This window comes from Monodelphis domestica, chromosome 7, assembly GCF_027887165.1.
Source record: "Monodelphis domestica isolate mMonDom1 chromosome 7, mMonDom1.pri, whole genome shotgun sequence".
In the NCBI taxonomy this organism is placed as follows: domain Eukaryota; kingdom Metazoa; phylum Chordata; class Mammalia; order Didelphimorphia; family Didelphidae; genus Monodelphis; species Monodelphis domestica.
The window spans coordinates 264639904-264660644 of record NC_077233.1 but is presented as its reverse complement, the minus strand read 5'-3'; the positions used below and the strand labels follow the sequence as shown (position 1 = coordinate 264660644).

At 40.0% G+C, this 20741-nt stretch overlaps 1 protein-coding gene across 1 annotated transcript in view; it reads right to left on the bottom strand.

The window, feature by feature from the left end:
• Nucleotides 1-20741, bottom strand: part of LOC100016833 (integrin alpha-M-like) — a 47622-nt gene that overhangs the window by 7303 nt on the left and 19578 nt on the right. Inside the window, exons 15-24 of the mRNA XM_001370543.4 lie at nucleotides 12159-12289; nucleotides 11866-12023; nucleotides 7936-8090; nucleotides 5857-5988; nucleotides 5696-5769; nucleotides 1918-2059; nucleotides 1693-1809; nucleotides 1533-1612; nucleotides 1341-1424; nucleotides 379-457 (exon numbers count right to left, since the gene is read on the bottom strand). Coding sequence (XP_001370580.1) covers nucleotides 379-457; nucleotides 1341-1424; nucleotides 1533-1612; nucleotides 1693-1809; nucleotides 1918-2059; nucleotides 5696-5769; nucleotides 5857-5988; nucleotides 7936-8090; nucleotides 11866-12023; nucleotides 12159-12289 — 1152 coding nt within the window. The remainder of the gene's footprint in view (nucleotides 1-378; nucleotides 458-1340; nucleotides 1425-1532; nucleotides 1613-1692; nucleotides 1810-1917; nucleotides 2060-5695; nucleotides 5770-5856; nucleotides 5989-7935; nucleotides 8091-11865; nucleotides 12024-12158; nucleotides 12290-20741) is intronic.

The window sequence follows — 20741 nt, the reverse complement described above, 5'->3', positions numbered from 1 at the left end:
TCTTTAGACTCCCTCTCTACCTCTCTCATTCAATAATCATCATTCCTCCTTTAATAATTACTCATTCTTGTCCAGATTTCTGCTGCCATTATCGATACCTTTCTAGATCACCTAAGAAATTCAATACCGATTTTTGGCTCTATTTTCCATCTAACCCCTTCAAAAACCTGGTTCCTACCAGTTCTTTATCCTCCAGTTGACCAGAATGGGTTTTCTCCAGTTTCAATCAACCATGCCTAGGAGTGATTATACCTTTAAAGTTATGCCCCATCTCTAATCCCCACAACCTCTGTAGGCCCAATTGCATTTGGCCAAGTGTTTGAATTTCTAGTTACAACTCTCTCCCAGATGTCATGATCTTCTGCACTATTCCCCTACCTGGTATCTGTGCTTCAAAACATGGATTTTATTCTCTTCTGAGGCTGAGAAGTTCAGAAATCTTGTAGATCCTTCGTGGCTGATGGAAAGAAAGATGGGACATGGTACAAGATTAGAAGCAGTTCTACTAGATTTTAAGCCCCTTGAAGGCATGGACTGTTTCTTTTTCTTTTTTTCCCCTTAACTTTTATTTTCTATCTTGGTAACAACTCTAAGACAGAAGGGCAAGTACTAGGCAAATGGGGTGAAGTGACTTGCCCAGGGTCACACAGCTAGTAAGTAACTGAGATTAAATTTGAACATAGGTCCTCCAGGCTCCAAGCCTGGCACTTTATCTTCTGAGCCACCTAGCTGCCCTGCATGGGTCATTTCTTAACTACCATTCGGTTTATCTATAGTATCTTACACAAAATAAATTATCTATACTTATTTACTGACTAGGTGAATGAAGTGTGTAGTGTAAAACACAGCATTAGAGAGAGTTATGGAGCATACCTCTGAATGCTAGAGAAGAATAAATGGACCGGTTGGTGAGAGACAAGAAAGAGAATATAGAATCAGAGATTTAGAACTGGAAGGGATCCTTTAAGTCTCTAGTCCAGTTCCATCATTTTAGAAACAAGGAAATATAACCTCAGAGAAATTAAGTGGCTTGCCCAATGGCACCAAGTGGTTAAATGGCAGAACCATCATTTAATTTTAGGCCTTTTCATTGGAAATTCAGTGCTATTCCCTTGAACCACATTGACTCTACACCTCCTAGAGGAGGTAGAATCCAGAGACATGGTCAACTAGAGCAATAAAAGTAAAAGAGAAGGAGAAAATTATCAACCTGATTATCAAATAATAACGGTGCCTATGACCTCTGAACATGCAGCCATACACTACTGCAATTGTGGACCAGTCTCAGCCTGGTAGGAAGGCCGACTGCATAAGGGGCATGAAACAAAGGGAGTGAGCACCTTCTGATCGTTGGGTGGATGGCATATTTCACTGGTAGCGTCAACTGGAAGGAAGTCTTGTTGGTTGTGGATGCATTATTCTCACTGGAGAGAAGAGAAGGAGGTCCATTCAGATGAGGCTACAGGGAAGGTTTATTGGACTGAGGATATCCAGGGGCAAAGGGTTTTCCAAATAGAGGGCATCGATCTCACCTGACCACATTTGCCTTGAAGACCATTTGGTTTCCAAGGGAAGCCACAGGCAAGACATCAAATGTTACATTGAAGTTGATCTGAGGAGGGAGAGAAGAGAGAAAGTGAGAAGGGGCTAAAAAGGAGGGAAGAAGAAAGAGATGAAGGTGGAATTGCTGACCTCACTTCCTTCCCGAAAGATGGGGTGATTAATGTTACATCTGCTACTTCTTATACTCTCACCCTCAGCTGTCCCTGACTCACAGAGCAGAATGGCGAAACGACGCTGTGGCTGACTCTGTAGGAGAAAAAGAAAGCTGAGATAACTGAGTCTACCACAAAGAGCAGAGATCTCTGGAGAGGGCAAAAACTGGACCAGTCTGACTCTGGCTTACAGTTGAGTTACCTGAATCACTGATGCTCGTCGGAAGGACAGTCCTGGGGGATGTAAGAAAGTGACTAAGGTCCGATAGGAATCTTCCCCTTGGTTCTTCACTGTCACGGATACATTTATATCTTGGAGGCTTCCCACCACCAACGTTTGTAGGCTGCAAGGGAAATGAGGGATTTTCGGTCAGTATTTAAGAACTTAGGGAAGACAACATAAAAAACACCTTTGTACAAATGAGGAATATGCAGGATAAATTAGAGTTTTTAAGGAGGGAAGCCACTTTGAGGGCCAAATGGAGGATAGACCAGAGAGGGGAAAGGGGGGACCCTTGAGGCAGGCTGATCCTAAAAGTTTGAACTCTTTGATCTCCAGAATTTATACCCAAGACCCCCTGCTGTCCAGGTTAATGACTGACTCCCTTATCTAGCCAATTATTTCATGCTTCATCTCTAATCCCTGCCCATCTTCTGGACAGTTTTACCAACTGCTTTATTACCAAGTCTTCCCTTCTACCTTTCTCTTCTCTAGTTCTAGAGCCTTGATCAAATCCACTCTGCTAGTGTCCCTGGAAGGGCATAGAAATCTATTTGTGACCCTCCTTAGCATCCTAAGTGCTTTCTAGACCAAAGTTCCCCTCCGTAGCTACCATTCCTCTTAATTTTTAATTTTTTTAGCTTACACATCAATGCAATTTTAATAAGCATTTTTGACATTTTGCAATCCATATTCTCTCTTTCTCTCTCAACCCTCTCCCTTTCCCAAGATGGCAGGTAATATAATATAGGTTGTATAAGTGCTACCATACAATATTTATTTACATGTTCTTCATGGTGCTGCTACTCTTCCATGTGTATTTTCTCCCCCAATAAGAATGTAACCATGAGGAAAAGCAACTGCCTGACTACAGCTGTTGAGGGGACATGACAGAGGAGAGACTCTAAATGAACACTCTAATGCAAATATTATCAACATAGCAATGGGTTCAAATCAAGAAAACATCTAATGCCCAGTGGACTTACGAGTCGGCTATGGGGGGTGGGGGGGAGGAAAAGAAAATGATCTATGTCTTTAATGAATAATGCTTGGAAATGATCAAATAAAAAAAAAATATATATATATATATAAAGAAAGTAGGGATTAAAAAAAAAAGAATGTAACCATGAGGAACTGTTATCTTTAGCTGTCACTTAGTCATCTGATCAAAAACATTTTTGTGCAATGTAGGAGGAAAGTGTCATCTTCCCAGTCACCAAGGCCTTCAATCTGAGACTTATCTTCAGTTCTATACCCTGACCTCCCTGCCCTACCATATCCAATATATTGCTAAAGCCTGTGGATTTTACCTTCCTAATATATCTTAAATACACCCCCTTCTCTTCTTTGACACTATCACCATCCTGGAGCAAGTCCTCATCCCCTCACCCCTGAATTATTATTATTGAAACCCTTACCTTCCATCTTAGAATCAATACTGTATATTGGTTCCAAGGCAGAAGAGCAGTAAGGGTTAGGCAATGGGGGTTAAGTGACTTGCCCAGGGTCACACAGCTGGGAAGTGTCTGAGGCCAGATTTTTTAACCCAGGACCTCCCATCTCTAGGCCTGACTCTCAGTCCACTGAGCAACCCAGTTGCTTCTGACATCTGGATTACTGAAATAGCCTGGTAGTTGCTCTCCTTGACTCTCCCTATTTTAGTATTTAAGGCTTCCACTTAGCTGTCAAATCATTCTTCTTAAAGAACACACCAACACTATTCAATAAATACCAGTGGTTGGGGGCAGCTGGGTAGATCAGAGGATTGAGAGTCAGGCCTAGAGATGGGAGGTCCTGGGTTCAACTCTGGCCTCAGACACTTCCCAGCTGTGTGACCCTGGGAAAGTCACTTGACCCCCATTGCCCAGCCCTTACCACTCTTTGGTCTTAGAACCAATACACAGTATTGATTCCAAGATGGAAGGTAAGGGTTAAAATGACTGACTATTCTTTTTTCATGTATGCCGGCTATGGGGAGGGGGAGGGAAAGAACATGACTCATGTAACTATGAAAAATATTCTAAATTAATTAATTAAATAAAAAATTTCAATTAAAAAAAGATGAAGGGCCTGATCAACTGGTCAGATGTGCCAGAGAGGTTAAGGAATATGAGAACACACAATATCCATTGGATTTATTTATTTAAATCCTTTTCTTTCTTAGAATCAATTGAAGTATTGATTCTAAAACAGAATGGTAAGATAAGGCAATTAGAGTTAAGTGACTTTTTCAGGGATACAGAAGTGCTAGTTTCCAGATTTGATCCCAGGTCCTCCCAACTCCAGGCATGGTATTCTATCCACTGAGCCACCTAGCTGCCTGGGATTTAACAATTGATAAATCATGTGACCATGGAAAAAAAGCAGAGTCAGTAGGCTGGCAAAGATGGAAGCCTACTTGTAAGGGGTTGTAAGTGGGTGGTAATGAAAAAGAAGTGGTCAGTATGGATAACCCTCTGAAGAAGTTTGTTCCTAAAAAGAAGCAGAGAAACACATTAACAGCTTGAGTGGGTGCTAAGATCAAGGGCATATTTTTTTAGGGAGATATAAACATGCGGAGAGACAGAGAAACACAGAGAGGCAGAGACCCAGGAAAAACTCCAAACAAACAGAGATATATGAATGAGAAGGTGACATCTGGAGCAAAGTAATAGCCTTGGGAAAGAGGAGGGCCACTTCTTAGATCAGAAGAAAAGTAGCATTTATAAGTCATCACAAGACAGATAAAGAAGGGAGTTGAGGAATTTCTTGCTACATGATCTCGAGTGTAAAATTTTAATTTAAAATATTTAGCTCTCAAGCATTTATTTTCTTACCCTTCTCTCTTCCCACAACTGGGAAAATAAACAAACCCTTTTAACAAAGATGCATCATTGAGGAAAATAAATTCCCACATTTAGCTTCAATTTTCTCTATAAAGTAGGAGTTTTATCTGCTGAATCTGAGGGGAAAGGCTGTATAGTTGAGGGGTTGAAGGGAGAAGAGAAGGTTTGGAAGAATGACTTGTAGGGAATGTGATAGAGAGATGAGAAAAATGATTGCTGTGAAGTAGTGGAGTTCCACTTGAAGCCATGTAGCATCAGTGTAATAGACCTATTCTGCCCAGTTTTATAATTTCCCATAGTATGTCTTATTCATGGCTGAATAAGACGGGAATGTTGAAAGATCAAAGGAGCAAGTATTTTGAGATTGAGGGGGAAGGCAAGATTGAAATGGATGACCCAAGGCTCAAGGTTGAATTAGGAAGAATATGAGGCCAGATTAGGGTGAAAAGCCCTCATTCTTTTCCCCCAGAAGAGGAAGTACTGGGAGAATTGAAGCTTGTGTTGAGGACAAAAAGCAGGTTTAGGAGTAGGAAAAATGGAAAAGAGGAGATTGTCAAAGCGGGAGAATTTCAGAGTACAGGATCTTGGAGGAGGAATCGCTTAAGAGATCCTGAAGTTGGAAGGCATCTGAATATTTGAAATGGAACAGATTTTAAGAACAAAGAATGAGACTAATAACACCTCTTTCTCTATCTAGATGGAGCAATGACTACAGACTCACTTTCCTGAATTCAAATCTGGCCACAAACACTCACTAGCTATATGACCCTAGCCAAGTCATTTATCTCTATTTCCCTCAGTTTCTTGTCTGTAAAATGAGCTAGAGAAGGAAGTCGCAAGCCCCTCTAGTACCTTTACCTAGAAAATCCCAAATGGGATCATTTGAGTTGCAAACAACTCAAAGGACTGGACAACAACAAAAAGCAATAACTTACCCCAGGAAGCTGAAGGTGATGCTGAGATCATCTTGACAGACATTATCATTGCCACAGTTCTTCTCAAAAGGCAGCTGCAAGAGAGAGGAATATTGCATCCTGGTCTAATCCAGGCTGAGGTCTGCTTCCCCACATCCTAGCAGCACTAGCCCACAACTCACAGCTTCAGTGAAGACTTGGGTCGCATTGGCTGCTAGAACAGGTCGGAGGTTTCCAGTTAAGGGGATGGGCTGCCCCACCAGAGAAAAGTTGAGGCGTAGGATGATGGGGGTCACTGGGTCCTCTACACAGGTCTGAGGGAGAATTAGAGTTAGAGCATCTGGTCATGTTGTCTCACTGCATGGTTTCAGTGTTTCATAAACATCTACTAAATACTAGTCCCTTGATAAGCACTTGGGATACAACGATTAGGATAACAGACTCCCTTTGAGGTCTGTGCCTTATACCACTGTAAGAATGTATAATAGTCATTTTTGTTTCCACAAGCGAGGCCAGAAGAGGTAGTGTGGAAAGAACTGAAAGTTATACGGAGAACAAAGATCAGATGTAGGAGTAGGAAAGGTAGAAAGAGAGAAGATTATTAAAGAATGAGGATTTCAGAATTGGAATTGCAAAGAATAGGAAACAAAGTAGATGCCTATAGACTGGGGTATAGCTACACAAATTCTGCAAATTCTATGAATGTGATGGATAGGGTAAGAAATGATGAATATGAAGAATATAGAGAATCTAGGAAAGATTTACACCATCTGATGCAAAGTGAAGTAAGCAAAAAACCAAACAAACCCACGACTACAATATAAAAATACAATGAATCAATTAAATGTAAATATTGCAAAATGAGAACACAAATCATAACAAAAAAATTACAGAGCCTGGCTCAAAAGAAGAGATATGAGGGAACTGTTAGGTGGTTCTGTGTATTGAGGCCTAGAGATAGGAGGTCTTGGGTTCAAATATGACCTCAGACTCTTCCTAACTATGTGACCCTGGGAAGGTCCCTTAACCTCCATTGCCTAGCCCTTACTATTCTTCTGTCTTGGAATCAATATGCAGTATTGATTCTAAGGGTTAAAAAAAAAAGAGGTATGAAAAGATATTACCACCCCTCTCCTTTGTAAAAGTAGGAGGGCCATGGCTGGGGTATATTGTATATGTTTTCAGACTTTTTCAAAATATTCATTTATTTTGTTGATTTTTTCTCTTTCTTTTTTTCCCTCTTCATTACGTTATTTATTATATGAGATTATTTCTCTGGAAAAAATTCTGTACGTGTAAAAACAAATGGTATCAATAAAATTTGTTTTAAAAATATTTTAGCATGCTGTAATAAAAAGGGCAATAGATTTGAAGCTGAGGATCTAGGTTCAAATCCCACTTTTGCTACTTTCTGCTGTGTAGCTTTAGGCAAGTCACTTAGTCTTTTTGGGCCTCAATTTCTTTATATATATATAATGAAGAGGTTGGAGTAGAGGATTTGTGAAGCCATTTTCAGTGCTAAATATATTATCCTATGTAAAATATATGACCTAATGATAGAAGACATGGAAGCAATGAGCTTGAGCTTGGTCTGACTTTGGAAGATAGTGGAGGATAGAAGGGTTTGGATGCTATATATCAGTGATGGTGAAGCTATGGCACAGGTGCCAAAGATGGCATGCATGTGCTCTGTGGGCATGTGGGTGCCCCACCCCAACAGAGTTTGTTACTAGAAAAACAAAGGGACTTGGGTGGAGCTTCTCTCATTCCCCTCTCCACTGCTCCTGTTGACTTTTTTTGCAATACCTGCCCTTCTGCCCAGAAGCCCAATGGTACCACACAGCAGGTAAGGTGGGTGGCTTACAGGAGGCAGAGCTGGAGGAGATGGGAGAACCTCTCTACACTTGCTGAGGACATTCCTCACTTCACTCTCCCCTCTGCCCTGCAGCCCCTCTGACGTTTGCTAGCTGTGTAGTCCTGGGCAAGTTATTTAACTCTTTTTGCCTCAGTTTCCTCATCTGTAAAATGAGCTGGAGAAGGAAATGACAAACTTCTCCAGGATCTTTGTCAAGAAAATCCCAAACAGGGTCCTGAAGAGTTGGGCATTACTGAAAAATTCTTGAAAAACATCACTAAAAAGTGTCACTTTCTTACTGGCACAAAGGAGGGACATAGAGAGGGAAAGAAGAGAAAGAATGCATGTCTCACAGTCTTCATGACCTTTCTCTTATAGATGAATATTTTCATCTCCCCAGGCTCACCGGTAACAGCAATTTCACTTCTTCACAGATCATTTTCCTGCCTACAGTCATAGTTTTTCTCCTTGTACTGTTCTTTGTCTCATCGAAGATGGCACGAGGAAAAGGGCGTCCAGGATCCAAAGCCAGGTCATATGTCACAGAAGTCCAGATTTCATCTGGGTAGGAAGGAATATTTAAGGACAAGTGTCAGATTCTTGACTCTTCCATTTAGATAGGAGGGAATGGGAGCAGCTGGGTAGCTCAGTGGATTGAGAGCCAGGCCTGGAGATGGCAGGTCCTGGGTTCAAATATGACCTCAGATACTTCCTAGCTGTGTGACCCTGGGCAAGTCACTTGATCCCCATTGCCTAGCCCTTACCACTCTTTTGCCTTGGAGCCAATACATAGTATTCTAAGGTGAAAGGTAAGGGTTTAAAAAAAATAAGAGGAAATGAGGATGTCCTGGGTTATGTTACATTATTAATGGGTTTATTTAATAGATTTAATTCTTTTTATTCAACTTGTTCCTACTTGCACTGCACATACATACATTTTCACCCACAGGAAGTTGTGATTAGGGAGAGAAGTAAACTCTGTTGAAGTAAGTATCTAAGCAGGTTGTGAATAAATGTTTATCTTAGCAACATCCACTCCAGGAAGTAACACCCTTTGATTATCTGTCCTCCCCACTTTCCTGAGGCCAAACTTTATTTTATATTGTGAGAGCAGGATCCTGGGTTCTTATGGAGAAGAGCAGAAAACAGTTAGAGAAAGATGTCTGATGCAAACTCCTTCAGAAAGGCTTTCTGTTTATATGGAGTAGCAGATTTGGTTCTTGGTAGGAAGGTCTAGGTAGGAACTTTACCAGGCTCATTTGACCCTTTTTACTCTTTTTCCTGAGTTGATTTCTACAGCAATCAGGGAAAATATGAGGCTTGAAAGTAATATCTTCCCCACAACTCCACCCATCACCTTTGCAGTTTTCCTACTTAAAACAGTTTGAAATGATTGAACTTTCTGATCTAGGTTCCCAAGCCAGAGGTATATAACTGGTATAAAAGTGAATTTTTGGATCATAACAGAGGTTTGATTGAGAGGCTACCTGAGCAGCCATTGAAGAAAAACAATTTAAAGGACAGACTTGAAAATGCCTAAAAATTTCTCTAATTAGCTGTCTTAAGAAATGAGGAAAACTGTAAGAAACAAAGAAATCTCTGGGCCCAGTCAGCTAATTCTCTGCCCTCTCTCCTCCCCTTTGTACTGACAGGGAACATCATTCTAAGCTGAAGATCCAAACTTTCATTGTGATAAAGTTGGAGGTCTCACCTTGCCCAGCTGATGGCAAAGAGCCCCTTTAGATGTTCGACAGTGTGCTTTACAGGTTTTTGACAGTTAATTAAACAAGTCATTAATAAGGCAGAATGTATGTTAAGAAGCATGCTATAGTGTTTGATAACAAGGTTTTGTAACATTTGATAGTAAGTAGTAAATTCTAGTCAAAGGGTAAGATAAGAAATTTTCATTAATCCTCTAATTAGTAGTCCAGAACTATAATACTCCCTCTGGGAGCAGCTAGGTCAAAGTAACCTAGCTTGGTCATAATACCCCGGGGGAACCTGTCATTGGCACAGATCTTCACAGGATCAAACAACACCTGGACATGCCAAGGTTGTTTTCCTATGATTTCATCACTCAGCTGTCCACACATTCCAAATAAACATGGCTTATTTCTTACTTTGTGAGTTTCAGCTTCTCAGACCTGAAGTGTTTATTCTCCCAAAAGAAGCTCTTAATATAGCTAGTTGCTACATTATTCTACTATACCAAACTAGCCTTTCTAATATTCTGTTATTATAATTGACATCCTATACACAGCTTACTAACTGGATCTAATGTTTTCTAAAAATTGTAGTTTTGCAATTATCTATCTAAAAGATTATATAGAATCATTTGGTTTATGATCAATAATATAAAAGAAGAAAAGACAATTTTCCTTTCAGATCCATGTCACATATACCTAAATATACCTTTGGTGCCATAAATGGGAGAGCTGGTGGACCCTTCCTGCTATGGGGAAGACTTATCTCAGAAGATCTGCAAGGTAGAAGCAGAGAACAACTCCCTCTAAGCTAAGATGCTGCTAAAATCTTGCAATAACAACTGGACAAAGAAGTTGCATTGCAGCCAGCATTTGATGCAATCCAACAATATTGATGATACTACATTGCAGGTGAAGATGTGTAGCAGAGAGGATCAGTAGGTCAGCAGAGCTGCCCAAGAGGAAGAAGTTCAGCTGCAATGTTCAGCAAAGAAATGACACCACCAGTACGGGAGATATGTTCCCCAGCCATGTGTGTTCCCTATGAATGTATCTGGTTATAGGTGTTTCTTACACATATTCCCCAGGCATGTCTACTTCCATATGTTGCACATTCCCTGAATGTATTTCCTCTCCCACTTGTAGTATAGTAACCGTGAAAGGGGTAGGAGCCCTGTGCATATGGGAGAGATTTTTCTTTTCACTTATTTAACCATGTTAAGGTCTTATTTTAGATTAATGTCTTTTTTTTTTTAAACCCTTACCTTCTGTCTTGGAGCCAATACTGTGTATTGGCTCCAAGGCAGAAGAGTGGTAAGGGCTAGGCAATGGGGGTCAAGTGACTTGCCCAGGGTCACACAGCTAGGAAGTGGCTGAGGCCAGATTTGAACCTAGGACCTCCGGTCTCTAGGCCTGGTTCTCAATCCACTGAGCTACCGAGCTATCCAGCTGCCCCCAGATTAATGTCTTTTTTGGTTGGCCAAGTAAAAGGAAACAGGGCTGAGGATTCTTGAGCTGGATTTTTGAGTAGATAATTACTTCCCCAGAGAGTTCCTTGACCTTGGAGTACCTTTCAGGGGACCCATGTGCAGAAGCCTCAGATGATCTTTTCTCTCCTGTCTCCCCAACTAATCATGTCTGAGCTGCCTCTCGGATTATCTCCTGAACTGAGGGAACCTGGTCTTGGCCAATGGTCTTCATCAGGGTTGGGCAGATAGGGTCATGCAGTGGATAAAGTACTGGGCCTGGAGTTAGGAAGTCCTATCTTCCTGAGTTCAAAGCTTGTCTCAAATGCTTACTGCATGCATGATCCTAGGTAAGCCATTTAACTCTGCTTCAGCTTCCTCATATGTAAAGAAATGGCTAACCATTTTCATATCTTTGCCAAGAAAACCCCAAATGGTGGACCCAAATAGGGCCATGGAAGGTTCAGCTATGCCTGAAAATGACTCAACAATGGCAATAACTTCAATGGGGTGCCTTCATAGGTAAGCAAAGGCTGAAGGCTGAATGCCTTATTATCTGGTTGTCCATAACTATTCCACAATTTTGTCAGCCCTCTTCTATTCTGAATTGCTGGAGGCTTTCCTTTATGCAGAATACATGTTACATTTTTGCCTGTTGAATTCTTACTGTTCCTTCAAGGCTTATCTTGAAGTCAACTTCTTATGAAATTTTTCTAGATCTGTTCAGGTGAAAGTGATTTCTCTCTCTCTCTCTCTCTCTCTCTCTCTCTCATACTAAGTATTATTTTCAAGACAGAAGAGTGGTAAGGACCAGGTAATTTGGGTTAAGTGACTTGTCCAGGGTCACATGGCTAGGAAATATCTGAGGCCAGATTTGAACTTAAGTCCTCTCAACTCCAGGCATGGCCCTCTATCCACTGAACCACCTAGCTGCCCCTTCTTAATATTTTCTTCAAATAATTTGTATAGACCTCCTCTTTTGCCAGTCCAAGTTTTATCATCTCTACCCCCTCCCACCCCAATTGCATTATGAGATTCTTGAGAACAATGAATGGCTTATTTTTCATCTTTGAATCCTTGGCACAGTGCTTTGAGCCCAGCATGGGGCTTAATTAATGTTTGCTGAATTGAATTTTAATGCTATAATACATCACCACCAATTCTTACTTAGTCGGTCTATTGTATTCTTATGGATAATTAGACAAACTTTGGCAACTCCAGCTTCTCCACTGGTTTTCTCTTGTTCCTGACATTCATACACAGACTTCATCAGTTCTCTGGGGGTGAATTGCATGGACACATCCAGTCTCACTACTGGTTGGGCCCTATGGGGAGAGATCAGAGGTGTGGTAAGACAAAATGTAGTAGGCAACAGGTTTCCTGGGTTCCAGGCAATAGAAAAAATGGACTTTAGTGGTGGGATATCTTGGTTGCTCATAGAAAATTGGCATAATTCTCACCTGAGTACCAGCACCTTCCCATTGGCCCCCACAGCCACATCCATGAGTCCATCTTGAGTAATGTCTTGTCCCCCACTCACTGACTGTCCAAAATACTGGAGCATGGTGGAGAACTGGGAGCCTGAAATCCTCTGAGGGGAAAGAAAAGTCAGAGAGGTAGTTGAGAAAGGAGTAAGTGAGACATTGATTAATCACACAGAGTAAACTCAAGATCTCCAATGGTCGTTGCTGCCAACTTCCTCAAGGAATTATGGGGAATTTTCCTCTCCAGACAACCACTTTAAGATTGAATCTATCCCCGATGTTCCACTTTAGTCCCTTTAAAGTGGGTTATCTACACATAGTTTAGTCTGGGCAGAAAAGAGATGTAATTAATGTCTGGGGATCCTGTTATACTTAAGTAATTTAGAGTTAAGTATATTAACAAGGTACCCAGTATAGTTAGCTTATCTTCACTTGGCTTTGAACACACAAGTCTAATTTTTATATCACGTATTTAACCTCCATGACTTGGTAGTTGCTCAGCTCAAGTTTGGATGAAACCAGATCTTTGTTATGTTTTCCAATGTCAGCCTTCCTGATTTCAGATTTAAATTTCATTTTCTGAAGTCACTTGAACCCCATGCTAGTTGATTTTCTCGTCCTATATTCTGTGACTTGAATTTGCTTCAACTAGACCCTTTTATTGATCCAGGTAAATTTCCATGCCAGGGTTTTCTTTCTGATTCCATGGATTCATGCTTGTCAAACTATTCTTTGGAAGAGTCTTCTCTGCACAATTTCTCCCTTCCGCCCTCACCAGACTGCTGGGTGATCCAGAATGAACTTCACTTGGGGGAGTGACCAAGATACAAGATCTGGTCCTGAGCATAGTAGTTTCAGAAATTTGTTTTGATAAATTCACTCTAGGATGATGACACTTTTTTTTTTTAAAAAACCCTTACCTTCCGTCTTGGAGTCAATACTGTGTATTGGCTCCAAGGCAGAAGAGTGGTAAGGGCTAGGCAAGGGGGGTCAAGTGACTTGCCCAGGGTCACACAGCTAGGAAGTGGCTGAGGCCAGATTTGAACCTAGGACCTCCCGTCTCTAGGCCTGGCTCTTAATCCACTGAGCTACCCAGCTGCCCCCAGGATGATGACACTTTAAGAGACTAATCTGTGCTTAATTACATCCCCAAGAAACTACCTTCAAAGCAAGAATGCCAATTTGTTCGTTTACAGTGGGGGACACACCTGACAAGAACTGGCAACTCCTTCTCTGGTCCCTAGAAGATTCATGAGAACAAATTAGAGGTGGGAAGATTGTTTTGTGAGCAGAAGATTAGAGCAATGGGAGTTAGCAGCTGTTGAAGGATGCTTCTCTTCTCTATTGAGTTCTATTCATCCAAAAAACTGAGCATTGTCCATTTATTTTCTTTAGAACTTTTACCTTCTATTTAAGAATCAATACTGTGTATCGGTTCCAAGGTAAAAGAGTAGTAAGGGCTAAGCAATTGGGGTTAAGTGACTTGCCCAGGGTCACACAACTATGAAGAGCTCTCTGAAGTCATATTTGGACCCCAAACCTCCCATCTCCAGGCTGGGCTCTCTGTCCACTGAGCCACCTAGCTAACCTTGTAGCAAAAATGTTAATAGTGATGTGGTTTATCCCCACCAGGAGAGTACTCACTCGTTGGTCATTGAGAAAAGTTCACATATTAAACATAAGATTTAAATTAAGAGCTTTAGAGAGTCTATAGAAATGATTCTTACCATTTACTCTTCCTTCTTCCATCACTCTATTAACATCAGTACCTATAGTATTGCTACTACCTATCAGTACCTGGATAGCAGATAGTCTCTTACCAAGAATATCCTTGAGGAGCAACTAGGTGGCATAGTGGATATAGCACCAGGCCTGGAGTTGAGAGGAAATGGATTCAAATCTGATCTCAGACACTTCCTAGATATGTGGCCCTGGGCAAGCTCCTGTTTGCCTAGCCCTTGTCCTTCTGCTATAGAGTTGTTACTAAGACAGAAAGTAAGGGTTAAAAAAGAAAAAGACTATGCTTGAGACCTTCCAATTTGATAGACTAGGCACTATGGTAGAAGAGTCTTTAAAAAAGTAAGACACAGACTTGCAGAACCTGAGTTACAGGGACCTCACAGGCTGTTCAGGACAACACAGACCACAACAGGAATCTCTTCTAAGACATACTTTATAAGTCATCATCGGGTCTTTATTTGCAGACTTCCAGTGAAGTGGAAATCCCGATATCCTGATATCCTTACTTTAGGTGGTTCTAATTGTTAGAATTTTTTTTCTTCCATCAAGACTAGATCTGCCCCGTTGGAGCTTCTACTCACTGCTGCTAGTTCTACCTTCTGGATCTAAGCAGGTCAAATTTAATCCATCTTCCACATGGAACCTCAAATACTTGAAGAAATCTATTGTGTCCCTTCTGCATTTTCTCTTCTATAGGCAAAATAGTTCTAGTTCTTTCAACCATTCTTCATATGGAAAGATCTAAAGGTCCTTCACCATCTTGGTTGCCCTTCTATGGACATTTTAGCAGCTTATCACTACCCTTCAGGAAATGTGACAGCAAAAATTGAACACAGTACCCTAGATGTGCTCTGAATCTACAGGAAGGATGGCAGTAAGGTTATCACCTCCCCTAGTTCTAAACATTATGCCTTTCTCAGGCATAAGACTGGATTAGCGTTCTTAGCTATTGGTTCATTCAGCTCAGGGTCTTCTAAAACTCTTAGCTCCACCAAATTTGCAGCCCTTGTTTTGGCCATCCTCTTGTACCCCCTCCTACCAGAACTCGGACTCTGTAGTTCTGATGGGTTTATCTTGACAAGTAGGTCAAAACTGGAAAACTGTAGAGAGCTTTACTACACGTTCATATGTTTATATGACTTAAGGATGATGTCTTCAAGAACATGTGATATGACTGGAAAAGAATGTGGAAAAGGTCAGCTAGGTGGCTACTTAATATTGATTATGAGACAGAAGGTAAGGGTTAAAAAATGAAATTATCTTGTATCTATTTTGTATATATATTTATGTCTATTAGAACATAAATCTCTTGAGGATAGAAACTTTTATTTTTGTCTTTGCATCTCTAGTTCTCATCACAATTAGACACTTAATAAATGCTTGTTGATTGATTGGTTTCTAAATATTTGTCCATCCTTCATTCTTAAATTTGATTTTTAAAATTCAAGTATAAGAATTCATTTTTATCACTATGAAATTTCATCTTATCACCTGTGGGTCATTCCAGTCTGTCAATAGGTTTTTTGTATCCTGATTCTGTCACTGAATCTATTCTTCTTAGCTTATGGTAGTGATGGCAAACCTTTTAGGGACAGTGCCCAAACTGCAAACTGCATGGAGAAGGGGAAGGGAATAGCCCAGCTTTGTGTCCCTCTGGTTTTCTAGCAATGAACACTGGTGAAATCTGTGCTGGGGTGATGGTGCATGTGCCTGCAGAGAGGGATCTGAGAGGCCCGTTCTGATATGTGTGCCTTAGGTTCACCAAAATGGGCTTAAGATGATCTGCAAATTTGATAAGTATGGCCTGTCCATCTCCAATTATATAAGGAAAAGCTTCCAATATTGTGGGGCTTGCTGTCTAATGGATTCTTGGTCAATTGTGAATTTTATGTGATAACCTCAGAGATCCATTTCAACTCTTAAGATCCTGTTAAGTAACTAATATCCAAATGTGGGTGGGTATTCACACTTATAAGCAGCTTGGTGGAACACTGGATAAAATCCCAGGCCTGGAGTCAGGAGGACTCACTTTTCTGAGTTCAAGTCTAACCTTAGGCATTTACTGACTGTGTTACACTGGGCAAGTCATTTAATCCTGATTACCTCATTTTCCTCATCTGTAAAAATGAGCTGGAGAAGGAAATGGCAAACCACTCCAGTATCTTTGTGAAGAAAACCCCAGGTGGTGGAGTTAATATGGCCGCATAGAAGGAGCAGAAGTTCAGACCTCTGAATACACTTCCTTACTGATCACAAACTGAATGCTCCTAGGGGACTAAAAATCAAACCTAACAACAAGACAGAGCCAAGGAACCCAGGACTCAACTCAAAAGGTTCACCCCCCCCCCAAAGCCGGAATCCGAGAACACTCAGGTTTAAGGGGAAGGCAGAAGCAGCAGCAGGAACCTCTGGGCAGGCAAAAGCACTGGTCTGGAGGGTGTACCTTGCATGCAGGGCATTGCCAAGCTTGGAGCGTCAAATACAGATAGCAGGGAAGGAGGTGGAGAGGGAGCATAGAGCTGGCAGCCTGGTTAGAGCCCTGGAGATCTTCCATACTACTCCAGCCTTCTAGGAGGTTTTTGGCCTCAGAGCACACCTAGCCCAACCCAGCTGAATTTCATTCCATCAAAAGTCTTCAGAACTCAGGGAAGCCTAGGCTGCAACACTCCTCCCTCACTGACTGCTGGACTTTAATCCAATCAAAAGCCTCCAGAGGACAAGGAAAGGAAAATTCCAATACTCATCTGCTAGAGACTGCACTGAGAGATCTGACAAAGCTCCAAGAGGGGAGACTGACAGAAAGCCCCAAAACCAAAAAAAGAGAGGAGCAAGATCACAGACAAATATGGGGAGCAAAGAAGGGGTAAATGTGAGCAAACAACAGAAAAAGAAGAAAGAAATTACAATTGACAGCTTCTGCACAGGCAATGAACCAAGAACAAACAATACACAGGAGGACACAAGTAATAAAACAGAAATCCCAGAGAATTGGACACAGGCTTTGGAATAACTCAAAATGAAATTCAAAGCACAATTAAGAGAGGCTGAAGAAATTGGGACAAGAATTTTAAAACTAAGATAAGTCATCTGGAAACAGAAAATAGTGTCTTGAAAGTAAAAATCAATCAGCTTGAAAATGAGGCAAAGGAGATGAGAGATGAGGTAAAGAGAATGAAAGACGACCTCCAAAGAAAATCAGGCCAGAAGGAGAAGGATGACCAAAATCCAGGGATGAAATCCAGTCTTTAAGAACCAGAATACAACAACTAGAATCAAGTGACCTCACAAGGCAAAAGGACACTATAAAACAAAACCAAAAGAATGAAAAAACTGAGGAAAATATGAAGCATCTCATTCACAAAACAGAGGATTTAGAAAATCATTCAAGGAGAGACAATTTAAGAATCATTGGTCTACCAGAAGACTATGACAAAAGAAAAAGCCTGGACATAATACTACAGGTAATTATTCAGGAAAACTGCCCCAATATTCTGGAACAAGAGAGAAAAGTGGAGATTGAAAGAATCCACAGATTACCTCCTGTACTTAATCCCCAACTGACAACACCCAGTAATGTTATAAACAAACTCAAGAAGTATCAGACCAAAGAAAAGATATTACAAGCTGCCAAGAAGAAGTCATTCAGATATCATGGAACCACAGTGAGGATAACACAGGATCTGGCTGCATCCACACTGAAGGACCAAAAGGCATGGAATATGATATTCCAGAAAGCAAGAGAATTAGGTCTACAACCAAGAATCAATTACCCAGAAAAACTTACTATATTCTTACAGGGGAAAGTATGGTCATTCAACAAAATAGAAGAATTCCAAGAATTTGCAAAGAAAAGACCAGACCTGAATAGAAAATTTGATGCCCAAGCTCAGAACTCAAGGGAATCATTAAAAGGTAATTAAAAAAAGAGAGGAAAAAGAAAAACAAAACAACCCCCCCCTTTTTTATGAGACTCAATAAGTTAAAATGTTATGAATCCCTATAAGAAAAGAGGTCATTGGTAACTCTTAAAAAATATTGTTATCACCTGGGCAGCTAGAAGAATTACACTCAGATGGAACAGTGACAAACTGTATAGGATGAAAGGACAAGACATAAATAGGTATATAGATATATGCATGCACAAATACATATAAATATGTATATGTAAATATATATGTATATATACATATATAGAGCTAAAAAAAGAGATTAATGCTAAAAGAAATGGGAAAAGAAACAAATGGGGGTAAATTTATATGTCACAAAGAAGCTCATGGTGGGAGGGGGGAGAACATCAATACACTGGAAGGGTAAAGAGGTTGGAGATAGGAAATACTCAACTCTTACATGCATTGAAATTGACCCAAAGAGGGAAGAACAATCCAATCCATTGGAGCAGAGAATAGATTTGCACCTTATAGGGGAGTAGAAGGGTAACAAATTGATTGGTGGGGAGGGAAGCAGTATAAGGGAGGGAGAGGGTGGGGGGGTAGTTTTAGAAAGACTACAGGGAGAATAAGGGGAGAATAAGAAGGGAGGGGGGTAGAAAGGGAAGTAAAATAAGGGTGGGAACTAGGGGGACTGATTAAAAACAAACATTGGTGTAGAAGGAAATAGGGAAAGAAGAAAAGGCCGGACAAGGAGTAATCAAAATGCTGGGAAATACACAGCTAGTAATCATAACTCTGAATGTGAATGAAATGAGCTCACCCATAAAATGCAAGTAAATAGCAGAGTGGATTAGAATCCAAAGCCCTACCATAGGCTGTCTGCAAGAAACACACATGAGGAAGGTAAATACTCATAGGATGAAAGTAAGAGGATGGAGCCAAATTTATTGGGCATCAACTGATAAAAAAGAAGGCAGGAGTCACAATCATGATATCTGACAAAGCCAAAATAAAAATAAATCTAGTTAAAAGAGATAGGGAAGGTAATTACATCCTGATAAAAGGCAGTATATACAATGAGGAAATATCAGTACTCAACATGTATGCACCAAATGGCATAGGATCCAAATTTCTAAAGGAGAAACTAGTGGAGCGCAAGGATGAACTAGATAGAAAAACTATACTAGTGGGAGACCTGAACCTTCCTCTATCTGAACTAGATAAATCAGACCAAAAAATAAATAAGAAAGAGGTAAGAGAAGTAAATGAAATCTTAGAAAAATTAGAGTTAGTAGACATGTGGAGAAAAATACATAGGGACAAAATGGAATATACCTTCTTTTCAGCAGCACATGGTACATTCACAAAAATTGACCACGTATTAGGGCATAAAAACATTACAAACAAGTGCAAAAGAGCAGAAATAATAAATGCAACCTTCTCAGATCACAATGCAAAGAAAATAATAATTAGTAAGGGTACATGGAGAGGTAAATAAAAATTTAATTGGAAATGAAACAATACGATTCTCCAAATCCAGTTAGTTAAAGGACAAATCTTAGAAACAATTAATAACTTCATTGAAGAAAATGACAATGATGAGACATCCCTTCAAAACCTATGGGATGCAGCCAAAGCAGTACTCAGGGGGAAATTTATATCCTTGAGCGCATATATTAACAAATTAAGATGGGCAGAGGTCAATGAATTGGGCATGCAAATTAAAAAACCAGAAAGTGAACAAATTTAAAATCCTCAGATGAAGACTAAACTAGAGATCCTAAAAATCAAAGGAGAAATTAATAAAATTGAAAGTCAAAGAACTATTGATTTAATAAATAAGACTAGAAGCTGGTACTTTGAAAAAACAAATAAAAGAGACAAAGTACTGGTCAGTCTAATTAAAGAAAGGAAAGAAGAACATCAAATTGACAGTATCCAAGATGAAAAGGGAGACCTCACTTCTGATGAAGAGGAAATTAAGGCAATCATTAAAAACTATTATGCCTAATTATATGGAAACAAATATAGAAATATAGGTGATATGGAGGAATACTTACAAAAATATAAAAACTGCCTAGACTAACAGAGGAAGAAATAAATTACCTAAAAATACCCATATCAGAAAAAGAAATTGAACAAGCCATCAAAGAACTCCCTAAGAAAAAATCCCTAGGTCCAGATGGATTCACCAATGAATTCTATCAAACATTCAAAGAACAACTAATCCCAATATGATACAAACTATTTGACAGAATAAGCAAAGAAGGAGTTCTACCAAATTCATTTTACAACACAAACATGGTACTGATCCCAAAGCCAGGCAGGTCAAAAACAGAGAAAGAAAACTATAGACCAATAACCTTAATGAATACAGATTCAAAAATCTTAAATAGAATACTAGCAAAAAGACTCCAGCAAGTCATCAGAAGGGTTATTCACTATGACCAGGTAGGATTCATACCAGGAATGCAAGGATGGTTCAATATTAGGAAAACCATATTAATAAACAAACCAACAAAAATCACATGATTATCTCAATAGATGCAGAAAAAGCCTTTGACAAAATACAACACCCATTCCTATTGAAAATACTAGAAAGTATAGGAATAGAAGGGCCTTTCCTAAAAATAATTAACAGCAAATACCTAAAACCATCAGCAAACATCATCTGCAATGGGGATAAACTTGAAGCCTTCCCAATAAGATAAGGAGTGAAACAAGGATGCCCATTATCACCTTTATTATTTAACATTGTACTAGAAACACTAGCAGTAGCAATTAGAGAAGAAAAAGAAATTGAAGGTATTAAAATTGGCAACGAGGAGATTAAGCTATCACTCTTTGTGGATGATATGATGTTTTACTTAAAGAATCCTAGAGAATCAACCCAAAAGCTAGTTGAAACAATCAACAATTTTAGCAAAGG